At 39.7% G+C, this 12,300-nt stretch overlaps 1 protein-coding gene across 2 annotated transcripts in view; it reads right to left on the bottom strand.

The window, feature by feature from the left end:
* The window catches only part of MANBA (mannosidase beta), a 127,666-nt gene that overhangs the window by 88,022 nt on the left and 27,344 nt on the right, over positions 1-12,300 (bottom strand). For both annotated transcript variants that reach the window (XM_019962379.2, XM_019962381.2), the window contains exons 6-7: positions 7,698-7,873; positions 6,525-6,635 (exon numbers count right to left, since the gene is read on the bottom strand). In XM_019962379.2, coding sequence (XP_019817938.2) covers positions 6,525-6,635; positions 7,698-7,873 — 287 coding nt within the window. The remainder of the gene's footprint in view (positions 1-6,524; positions 6,636-7,697; positions 7,874-12,300) is intronic.

Below are 12,300 nucleotides of genomic sequence, written 5' to 3'. Positions count from 1 at the left end.
ACAAATACTCGGCAAGAAATCAAGCAGGAAACCACAGAGAAATCGTCAAAGAATTTTAAATATCAACTAATTAGCCAATGATGCAAATTATAAAAACAGTGTGTCAAAAGACCACTTAAAACCCTTCAAAAATCTCCAATGTCCTCAGGACAGTTCAATTCCTTCACATGGCTTACTAGGCTCCATGGACTCTTGCCCGAGCCTATCTTTATAATATCATCCTATTCTACCTCACACTCAAACACAGCCACACGGAAATTCCTTTCACCTCCGCAAACACACAATATTCCTCCAAGACCCTGGCTTTGACACACTCTTGCCCTCTGCCTCTTTGCTGTACTGCAGGGTTGAATTCTATTGATCCCTCAGGGCACAGATCACCTGCTTTGCAAATCTGCCCAGGGTGGCCCTGCCCTGTGCTCACAGAGTGCTCTCTATTTCTCTAGAGTGCTTATCATACTTTATTGCAATTGCTTGTCTAAATATTTAATTTCCCAGCTGAATTATTAGTTTTACTAAAATCTCAGAAAGAAATGGACAGGGTGTCTTATTCACTGCTCTATCATCAGAGTCTATCAAAGTGGCAGGAACACAGTAGATGATACCTAAGTATTGAGTAAATGAATGAGCTTCAAAAATACTCTACAGCAGCCCCCGTGAACAGGCACATTGCACAAACATGCATTAACAAGAGGAGTGAGGCAATACGTATTCCTTTACTTCTGTAGCTCATCAATTGAAAGAGTGGCATCTTTATATCAATAAACAATAATGCAACCCTATTAGCCTGAATTGAAATAGACTTATATCCAACACACGCAACAAGTCAGAAGTTCCTTTTCTTTTTCTTTGGTAAGGTGGAATGACTCATTCTTTTCTACCCTTTCATAAAGATAACTCACAAGAAACTCAACATGGGAGAGTACACATGTCTTCTGTCAAGACAGTTAGAATGAGGGGAAAGTCTTGGCTCTTTAGGTAGATATTATGGACACACACACGCATACAGTGCCTTAGAAAACACAGAGCACAACTAAACAATCAAAAACAGAAAAGGAGCTCCTCAAGGGTAGAGCTCCGAACTGAGCTTGGTGTCTGGCCCACAGAAGAGGTAAAACCAAATGGGAAGTGACACCAGAGGACAACCACAGCCGGTAACAGGCGCAAACGCCAAAGGCTGACGTCAGGGGAAAGAGGAAATCTATGGAAGTAATTAACACTACTTACTATACGCTATCCCAAGCCACACTGAAGTTACCTCATCTTTACTGTCCCCAGCATACATGCATGGAAATGGTATTTGAAGGACAATAAGGAGTCTGAAGCTAGTAAATACCAAGCAATCCTGAGTCCTGGCAGGACCTAGTCATTTCTTTAGACTAAAGTCAAATTGTGTCCTTCAGTATCCTCTATCTGAGGTTACTATATGACTTATTTAAAGATTTAGAGGCAAAATACATGGTTAGACCTTCAGAGGAAAACACTTTTATTGCATTTTTTATTTATTTATTTTTAATTGAAGGATAATTGCTTTACAATATTGGTTCGATCTCTGCCATACGTCAGTATGAATTAGCCATAGGTGCATTTTGCTTTAAATTCCCATCCCAGGTATATATGGAGCAGGGGAGGATTGGTCCTTCTCGAGAGGTACTTCGACAGCATTACTTTAAAGTGCAAGGGCTGTTTTTCCCCACTGTCTTCTCTAGATAGCTCCACTCCCAATCTTGACTCAACTTTTGAATGTTTAAAGTAACATGAAAAAATACGCAGTTTTATGCCTAATGACTAAGAAGTTTTAATTCCAAAGCAGAACTGAAACATGTTGTTTTGGAGGAGGGATCCTGAAGTTCACCTATCACTTTGCCAGTCAGCATCAGAGAGCTTTCCTTTGCAATCGAAGATGGAGAAGCTTTATACAGTCAGCAAAAACAAGACCAGGAGTTGACTGTGGCTCGGATCATGAACTCCTTACTGCAAAATTCAAACTTATATTGAAAAAAGTAGGGAAAACCAATAGGCCATTAAGGTATGACCTAGGTCAAGTCCCTTATGATTATACAGTGGAAGTGACAAACAGATTCAAGGCATTAGATCTGATTGATAAAGTGCCTGAAGAACTCTGGATGGAGGTTTGTGACATTGTACCAGAGGAAGTGATCAAAACCATCCCCAAGAAAAAGAAATGCAAAGAGGCAAATGGCTGTCTGAGTAAGCGTTAAAAATAGCTGAGAAAAGAAGAGAAGCTTTCTTTCTTGATTCCAGGTAAAAAGGAAAGATATACCCACTTGAATGCAGAGTTCCAAAGAATAACAAGGAGAGATAAGAAAGCCTTCTTCAGTGATCAATGCAAAGAAACAGGGGAAAACAATAGAAGGGGAAAGACTAGAGACCTCTTCAAGAAAATTAGAGCTACCAAGGGAACATTTTATGTAAAGATGGGTACAATAAAGGACAGATATGGTAAGGACCTACAGGAAGCAGAAGATATTAAGAAGAGGTGGCAAGAATTCAAAGAAGAACTAAACAAAACAGATATTAATGACCCAGATAACCACAATGGTGTGATCACTCACCGTGAGCCAGACATCCTGGACTGTGAAATCAAATGTGCCTTAGAAAGCATCACTATGAACAAAGCTAGTGGAGGTGATGGAATTCCAGTTGAGCTCTTTCAAATCCTAAAAGATGATGCTGTGCAAGTGCTGCACTCAATATGCCAGCAAATTTGGAAAACTCAACAGTGGCCACAAGACTGGAAAAGGTCAGTTTTCATTTCAATTGCAAAGAAAAGCAATGCCAAAGAATGTTCAAATTACTACACAATTGCACTCATTTCACATGCTAGCAAAATAATGCTCAAAATTCTCCAAGTGAGGCTTCAACCGTAGGTGAACCATGAACTTCCAAATGTTCAAGGTGGGTTTAGAAAAGGCAGAGGAACCAGAGATCAAATTGCCAACATCCACTGGATCATCAAAAAAGCAAGAGAATTCCAGAAAAAAATCTACTCTGCTTCATTGACTACACTAAAGCCTTTGACTGTGTGGATCACAACAAACTGTGGAAAACTCTTAGAGAGATGCAATACCAGACCACCTTACCCTGACTCCTGAGAAACCTGTATGCAGGTCAAGAAGCAACACTTAGAACCAGACATGGAACAACAGACTGGTTCCAAATTGGGAGAGGAGGAGGTCAAGGCTTTATACTGTCACCCTGCTTATTTAACTTATATGCAGAGTACGTCATGTGAAATGCTGGACTGGATGAAGCACAAGCTGGAATCAAGATTGCAGAGAGAAATATCAATAACCTCAGATATGCAGATGTCACCACCTTAATGGCAGAAAGTATAGAGGAACTAAAGAGCCTCTTGATGAGGATAAAAGAGGAGAGTGAAAAAGTTGGCTTAAAACTCAACATTCAAAAGACTAAGATCATGGCATCCAGTCCCATCACTTCGTGGCAAATAGATGGGGAAACAATGGAAACAGTGAGAGACTTTACTTTTTTGGGCTCCAAAATCACTGCAGATGGTGACTGCAGCCATGAAATTGTAAGCCTCTTGCTTCTTGGAAGAAAAGCTATAACAAATCTATACAGCATATTAAAAGGCAGAGACCTTACTTTGCTGACAAAGGTCCATATGGTCAACACTATGCTTTTCCAGTGGTCATGCATGGATGTGAGAGTTGGACTATAAAGAAGTCTGAACACCGAAGAATTGATGCTTTTGAACTGTGGTGTTGCAGAAGACTCTTGAGAGTCCCTTGGATTGCAAAGAGATCAAACCCAGTCAATCCTAAAGGAAATCAGTTCTGAACATTCATTGGAAAGACTGATGTTGAAGCTAAAGCTCCAATACACTGGCTACCCGATGTGAAGATCTGACTCATTGGAAAAGACCACGATGCTGAGAAATATTGAAGGCAGGAGGAGAAGGGGATGACAGAGGATGAGATGGTTGGATGGCATCACTGACTCAATGGACATGAGTCTGAGCAAGGTCTGGGAAAGGGTGAAGGACAGGGAATCCTGGCATGGGGTTGCCAACAGTCAGACATGACTGAGCAACTGAAAAGCTCAGAGAGGCCTGAGGATACAAAGCACACCGTGAGAGGGGGGTGGACTGATGAAACTACATTTGACGGTCAGAAGTTTAATCTCCTCCTGCCACTAGACTCTTTGAATGATAACAACCAGTTTTATATTCCCCAGACACAAGACTGGAGAATGTCCTCACTGGCAAAGCTAAACACACAGATACAGACACACACACACACACACACACACACGGAAGATCTATAGCTATACACGCATGGGCATCACCTTATGATAAAGCTGATTTCCACCTGAATACTGAACACTGAGGCTCACACAGGTCTTCTCGTCTGCATTTTTGTGATTTAATCTTCAGAATGAATCCATGTCAAGAATAACTGACACTCCAGAAAAGTCTCTAATATAAAAGAGCCTAAAACAAGTAAAGAAATAAAGGAATGTGGAAAACAAAAATGCAAAGAGAACTTCAAAACTAATAATTAAAATTCTCAGAGAAATAAGAAGATACTATAACCATGAAATATAAATATGGTGCATTTTTTAAATATCAAAACTTTGTAGAAATTTTTAAAGTGATAACAAAATATATGTAATTTTAAAATTTAAGATAATCCTACTGCATAGCACAGGGAACTCTGCTCAACATTATGTGGCAGCATGGATGGAAGGGGAGCTGGGGGGAGAGTGAATACATGTATATGTATGGTTGAGTCCGTCTGCGGTCTACCTAAAATTATCACAACACTGGTAATCAGCTATACTCCAACATAAAATGAGAAGTTTTAAAAAATTAAGATAAAATCAAGTAAATTTCCCAGAACACAGACTAAGACAAGATGGGATAAAGAAGGGGTTATCTAAGAATATTTCTCATTCTAGGAGGTCCATTCTGATTAATAGCTGTACCAGAAAAATAAAACAAAACCAAACTGAGTTTCAGGATCAGAAGAGCCCACAAGACAACCAGCACAACAAAAACAAAAATCCTCTCATTTTCGAATTTTCAAATATTAGATGATGAAAGATAACAAAATCCTAAAAGCTTCCAGAAGTAAACACAAACAGATCTATATAAGAAAACAGAAATTAGAATGTAATTACACTTTAGCTACAACACACTCTCAGGACTCTACTGAAGAAAGTGTTTTAACAAAAGCGGAGAGTCAAAAAAAAAAGAGAGAGAGAAAGAAACATGGGTCCAAAGAATCAGGATTCTATTTTCAATCCAAGAGAAAGATGAAGGAAATACTCAGAACTCCTAGAAGACAGATTAAGGGAATTTCTAGAATGATAATAAAAGGAAGTTGCAGTTAAATAGAAGGTCTAGACAGTAAACAAGCAAGATCAGGGAGACGAGAAAATGGCCCTAGGAGACAGAGTTTCAAAATATAACAAAAATTTTTTTTAAAAATGCAATAATAAGCAACAAATAGATTACCAGGTGAGTGTGACTAAATTTAAAAGGTATATTCGAGAGTTTGTATATGATTTAAAGGAAGTAAAAAATGGAAAAAAAAAAAAAAAAAACTGGAAACATGAGGCAATTATTAACTGTAAGGAAAACAGAAAATTGCACAAGAAAGAAAATAAAATTTTAGGACACCATGTGGTTCAAGTTTGAAGAGCATTTTCATAACATAATAGTATAAACACTGAAAACTGAGCTAACAAAAAATGGCCATATGACTACACTGGGAGGGAGAGAGAGGCAAGACGGATATATTGGGGGCCAAGGGGGGGTCATCAGAGAGAATCATGTAGGTTCCTCATCCTCTAGGTCTGAAGTCCATAGATAACATACAAACCTGAAAAATTAGGAAATACTGGTAGAAGCAGGTTATTTGAGGAAATAAAAGTAATCAGCAGAATATACAAGTAAAAGTTAAAAATTACTGATTCTGAGGAGTAGAAAACAGAAATAGAAAGGGTTGGATGGACAAGGGATTCTATTTTTTCATATGAAACTTGTAGTAATATTTGAGCTGTAAAATTATATATGCCTTCCCTGTGACTCAGCAATAAAGAACCCACCTGCCAATGCAGGAGACATGGGTTCGATCCCTGGGTCAGGAAGATCCCCTGGAAAAAGAAATGGCAACCCACTCCAGCATTCTTGCCTGGAGAATATCATGGACAGAGGAGCCTGGTGGGCTACAGTCCACGGGGTTGCACTGACTAAATAACAACAACAAAATTACATATATCTATTATGCTGGCATAAAGCACAATTTAAAGCATAGTAGAATATAAATAAAATAATGTGCAATATCTGGCCCATTAAAAAGATAAATACACACATATTAGAAGCTTTTAAATGCATATGACTATTACTAGCAACTATCTCCAAGTGGTGGGGTTACAGAAGTTTTGTTGTTTTCTTCTATTTCTATAAAGATCTGTATTGCTATTTTAACAAAAAATATACTTTGTTCACAAAATATCTTAAAGTATTTGCTTACCTTAGCTGATTTTTCAAAACGTAAGCCTCCATCCAGCTCAAAAATAACGCTCATGTTGTACCCAGTCTGGTTTCCATGTCCATGAGGCCACCAAGTTTCTACAATAATAGCCTTTTAAAAAATAATATTAACTTCGTCTAAGTAATCTGTGGCAAATTTTCAGCAAAATAATACAGTAATTCAAAGCATCACAGCAACTTCTCATAGTCAAGCACAGAGCAATATCAATCTCCCTCCCTGTTTCATGTCAAATTATACCAATACATAGATAATATTAAAAAAACACGACATGCTAGGAGTTTAGCACGGATTAATTTATATCAAAAGGGAAAAGAAAGAACAAAAAGAACAAAATAATGTGGACATTCAGAAAAACAAGTCTTCCCATTCCAACACTCAGTTCAGTTCAGTTGCTCAGTCATGTCTGACTCTTTGCGACCCCATGAACTGCAGCACGCCAGGTCTCCCTGTCCATCACCAACTCCCGGAGTTCACCCAAACTCATGTCCATTGAGTCGGTGATGCCATCCAACCATCTCATCCTCATTCCAACACTCAATTGACATTTATTCTACATTCTTAACATTTAGAATTGGACTTTGAGGTGAACTCTTCTTTCAAGCCCAGAACTAGAAAAGTGTTTTGAGTTCTTACTTTATCTGAACAGTTACTGAATGCTGATTTGCTCCATCCTTTTCAGCTCACAATTGTCAATTGCAAGAAAAGAAAAGGAAAAAGAGAAAGTAAAATCCCGTCCACTTCTACTCATGAAAGATTATAAGTTGAGAATTAGAATTCTGTATTCAGAATAAGCACCAATATTCAAAATAGTTTACCAGTATCAAAAATAATCACAGCATTCAAATATGATGCTTAGGATGCATTTTGGATTTAGGATACTGCAAATACTGCAGAAAAATTAAAGTATAACACACCTGACTTCTTGAGAGGAGAGGATGCCAAATTAATCACATAACCTCCATTTTATTAATCTTAAAATTGGAAGAAATCATTCCTTAGCTAGCACACACAAAAAATATATAACAGGTTAAAAGTAAAGGAGAAAATGGAAAAGGCACATTTTCCTTAATATTCAGTTCCTTTTTTCTAAGCATTTCTTTTGAACAATATGGCTTTCCATCTTGTAGCCTCTCAGAAAGTGCTGGCATTCACCTTGTCGATTTTCACAAAGAGCTCAACAGTCCTTTCCCCATATTGAAGTTCAATGTTGTTTGTCTGCTGTATGTTTAGTTCAGGGATGGCTACAATTGCTTCACCAGAAACCAGCTTTGAACTGACAACATCAAAAGACGACTCTATTTTAAGATTCCATGTCTTCATATAGTTATCTACGGTATAAAAAGAAAATAATATATATATTATGTAGAATTCATTGAAAAAAGACCACAGCAGCTTTTAAACTGTAAGTGCTCCACAAATGCAATCATGATCAAGAGTTCAGTGAAAACTGTTTTAATGTTTAATCCTTCATTTTAAAGAAGGATAACCAAAGTTATATTTTTTGTATATACTTCTACTCAAAACTATTACAATTGTAAATCACAAAAACTTTATAAACAGGGCATAAATAGAAAATTATAAGTGAATAGATAGTATATGTCTTTCAAGATTGATAAACTCTTGCTTGTTCCTTTTTATAAAGTAAAAATACTAAGGGTTTTTAAGCCATATAATAAATTATAAACTTAGTTGTATTAGAATTAATCAGATGTGCAAAAAATAAAGATGTGTTTTAAATGTAGATTATTAATCCAAAAAATAGAACCATCTATATGCCATGTACTTTGCTGAGTGATAGGACTTAAGTAGCGACCAGGATAAACAAACACGGCCCCTGCACCTATGAGCTAAGAGAATAATGGGCTATGGATAAGTACAAAAGTGTGATGATACCAGAACAGGGGAACTAAAAGGTTATTCAGAAAAGCATTCATATTCCCTTTACCGCATTTTAATCATTTTTAAATGGAAGCACACACTGCAATCTGATCCAAAGCTATTTATCTTCTAAAATATCCCTAAATCTTTGACACCTGCCTCACCTTTAGCTCCTAATCATATTGCCTCTGGCTTCCCTTGTGTGCGTACTAAGTCACATCAGTCATGTCTGACTCTGTGCAACCCTATGGACTGTAGCCCGCCAGGCTCCTCTGTCCATGGGATTCTCTAGACAAGAATAGTGGAGTGGGTTGTCATGACCTTCTCCAGGGGATCTTCCCAACCCAGGGATTGAACCCACATCTCTTACATCTCCTTCAGTGGCAGGCATGTTCTTTACCACTAGTGCCACCTGGGAAGCCTTTACTATCTCTTATTTCAAGAAATGACAACATTTACCAAGAACATACTATGACCTAGGCATTGCATTATGCCCCCAACATGCATTAACTTATTTACGCATCGCACCATTACTATAAGGTAAATTCCACTATTATCATGTTATAAATGAGAAACCCAATTCAGAGAAGTTAAATAACTTACCCAAGGTCCCACAGCTAGTAAGCAGCACAACTTGGATGTGAACCAAGACAGTCTAAAACTAGAGACTGTACACTTAACCTTTAAATGTGGCCACTCTCACCCAAATAATTTCACCCAAACCATATCTTAGTGGTGTTCAGGATTTTTACGGTGGGGAGAGGGTTTTATTATACAGGAGAACATGATGGCAAGCTATGCCAGACATCAAATATGTCCTCTGGCTGAGTCTTTGACCAAAACAGCACATATCTGCAAAACTGTTGCAGTGTGCTGACAGATCACCTAGCCTACTTTCTGATGTGTTTGGTTTCTCTAGACCACAGGCTGCCAAACTACGGTCTGTGGGCCAAACCTGTACCACCTCCTGTTTCTACAGATAAAATTCCATTGGAACACAGCTGCTATGGGTTGAATTGTATCACTTCTCCCACCCAAACTCCATGTGTTGAAGCTCTAACCCCTAATGTGATTCTATCTGGAGACAGGGTCTTTCAGGAGGTAATTACGTTAAATGAGTTCATAAGGGTGGGGGTTCCATTCTGATAGGAAGGTAGCCTGACAAGAGGAGAAAAAGAGCAATTTCTCTCTCCCTCTCCCTCCCTCCCTCCCCTTCCCTGCCTCCCCCGCTTCATATCTCTCACCCCTTCCCTATTTCTGTCTCTCTCTCCCATGTCCCTCTCCCCCTCCATGTCCTTCCCTCCGTGTCTCCCTCTCCCCCTCCATGCCTCTTTGTCTCCACTCTCTCCATCTCCCTCCCCCACCATGTCTCTGCCTCCCCCTCTCTCTCTCCCTCCATCTCCCTCTCCTCCCCGTCTCTCCTTCCATCTCCCTACTTCTCTCCCCCACCACCACCACATGAGAACATAACTAGGAAGTTTACCATCTACAAGCCAGGGAGCAGGCTCTCACCACAAACCAAATTGGCCAGTACCTTCATCTTGGACTTTCCAGCTTCCAGAACCATGAGAAATCAATTTCTGTGGCTAAAGCTGCCCAGTCTTCAGTATTTTGTTCCAGCAGCCCAGACAGCACCCATGCTCACTGCTCACAAACTGCTCTCAGTTGCCTTCGTGCCACAAAGGCAGAGTTGAGTAAATGCAACAAAGCCCACGTGAACCTAAACACTAAAATATTCCCTACCTGTCCCTTTACAGAAAAGCTTGCTGCTCTCTATCCTAAAATATATCCCCCAAAATGCCGTGCTAATCTTTCTTTAACATGTGTAATGACAAAAACTCCCGCCTCCCTTTTTTCAGGCCTTGACTCATAGTGAAGCACAAGCTGGAAGCACAAGAATCTTGGAATCAAGATTGCCAGGAGAAATATCAATAACCTCAGATATGCAGATGACACCACCCTTATGGCAGAAAGCAAAGAGGAACCAAAGGGTCTCTTGATGAAAGTGAAAGAGGAGAGTGAAAAAGCTGGCTTGAAACTCAACATTTAAAAAACTAAGATCATGGCATCTAATCCCATCACTTCATGGCAAATAGATAGGGAAACAATGGAAACAGTGAAAGACATTACTTTTTTGGGCTCCAAAATTACTGCAGATGGTGACTGCAGCGATGAAATTAAAAGATTGCTTGCTCCTTGGAAGAAAAGCTATGACCAATGTAGACAGCATATTAAAAAGCAGAGACATTACTTCGCCAACAAACGTCCACTGAGTCAAAGCTATGGTTTTTCCAGTGGTCACATATGGATGCGAGAGTTGGACTACAAAGAAGGCTGAATACTGAAGAACTGATGCTTTTGAACTGTGGTGTTGGAGAAGACTCTTGAGAGTCCCTTGGACTGCAAGGAGATCCAACCAGTCCATCCTAAAGGAGATCAGTCCTGAAAGTTCACTGGAAGGACTGATGTTGAAGCTGAAACTCCAATACTTTGGCCACCCCATACGAAAAACTGACCCACTGGAAAAGATCCTGATGCTGGGAAAGACTGAAGGCAGGAGGAGAAGGGGACGACAGAGGATGAGATGGTTGGATGGCATCACCGACTCAATGGACATGAGTTGAGTAAGCTCTGGGAGTTGATGATGGACAGGAAAGCCTGGTGTGCTGCAGTCCATGGGGTCACAAAGAGTCAGACACGACTGAGTGAATGAACTGACCGACTGACTAGGGGAGTCATTCTCTACACTGATCCCAAATCCACTTTTCCTTCAACCTACAGGTTTCAGTTCTGCCCTCTAGGCCTCTCCTACCAACCAATAACCACTAAGGTCAAGCAGGCTCTTCAGCTGTTTCCTATCACTTCTTCAACAGAGAATCTGCTGCTTTTAACTGCCTCCATCTGTAACAGTAACTCCCAAAGGTTACTGGTAAAATTGCCCAGTGTCCACTGCTTCTAACACAGAAAGTTCTAAAATAAACCATCACACTTCTAGAGCTCATCCCATTATTTTCCTTGAATGCCACGAAATGAAAAAACTAAGGCTGAGAAATTAAAGACCCAACATGAGGAGTTACGAGCCTATCATCATTACCAAACCCTACACCAATGCATTTTGCCCTCTCATCTTCCAAATGGAGTACCACCCTTCCCACCAGAAGTCATGGAAAATCTCAGTAGTTTAGGTTCATAAAGCACACTTAAACAATAATTTTCTGTTACTACCCAGTCTTTTCTTTTCACTGGCTAATTTTATAATGTGTAATCTTACATGTAGTTAAGGAATGCTCCCTCTTATAAATCAAGACCCATTTCTAGAACACAGCTTCCTAGCATACCTCTTGTAACTAACAAATTATCCTTCCCTAAAGGATACCTATCACCCCCTGCTCTCCTGAATCTGAATGCAAGATCATTTCAAAACTGGATAAAGTACTGGATGGAATAAAGAAGAAAGGTTAGTACATGATTCAAAATCCCCTCCCAGGTCTCCTTCTCAGTTACATCAAGTTTTGCAATCTTCCTCACCCTGACTAATCAACCCTAGGCCCAAAGAGGACAGGAACTCATCGTCAGAGCAGGATGGAGCCAACATGCCCGCTCTCTACAACCAAGGCATTCCCTGGCCCGCAGCCCCAGCAGTGTCCTAGCAGATGTTCTGTTCCCCGCAGAAGACACTGCAGTTTACAGTTTGCTCCACACGAACTCAACCAGGCAGGCGACCCAGGACACGGCAGAGAACACGGTTCTGGCCATTGAATCATTCTCAAGTTCTTCAAAGGCTGATTCTGTATGAGGTTTCTAAAAACAATGAATCAACCAAATCAGCATGAGTCTGACTTGAACAGGAATTTGCAGAAAGGGTAACCAGCCACAC

The sequence above is a fragment of the Bos indicus genome, chromosome 6 (genome assembly GCF_029378745.1).
Source record: "Bos indicus isolate NIAB-ARS_2022 breed Sahiwal x Tharparkar chromosome 6, NIAB-ARS_B.indTharparkar_mat_pri_1.0, whole genome shotgun sequence".
Classification (NCBI taxonomy): Eukaryota; Metazoa; Chordata; class Mammalia; order Artiodactyla; family Bovidae; genus Bos; species Bos indicus.
Note: the sequence above shows the minus strand (reverse complement) of the source record. Positions and strands in the feature narration are given on the sequence as shown.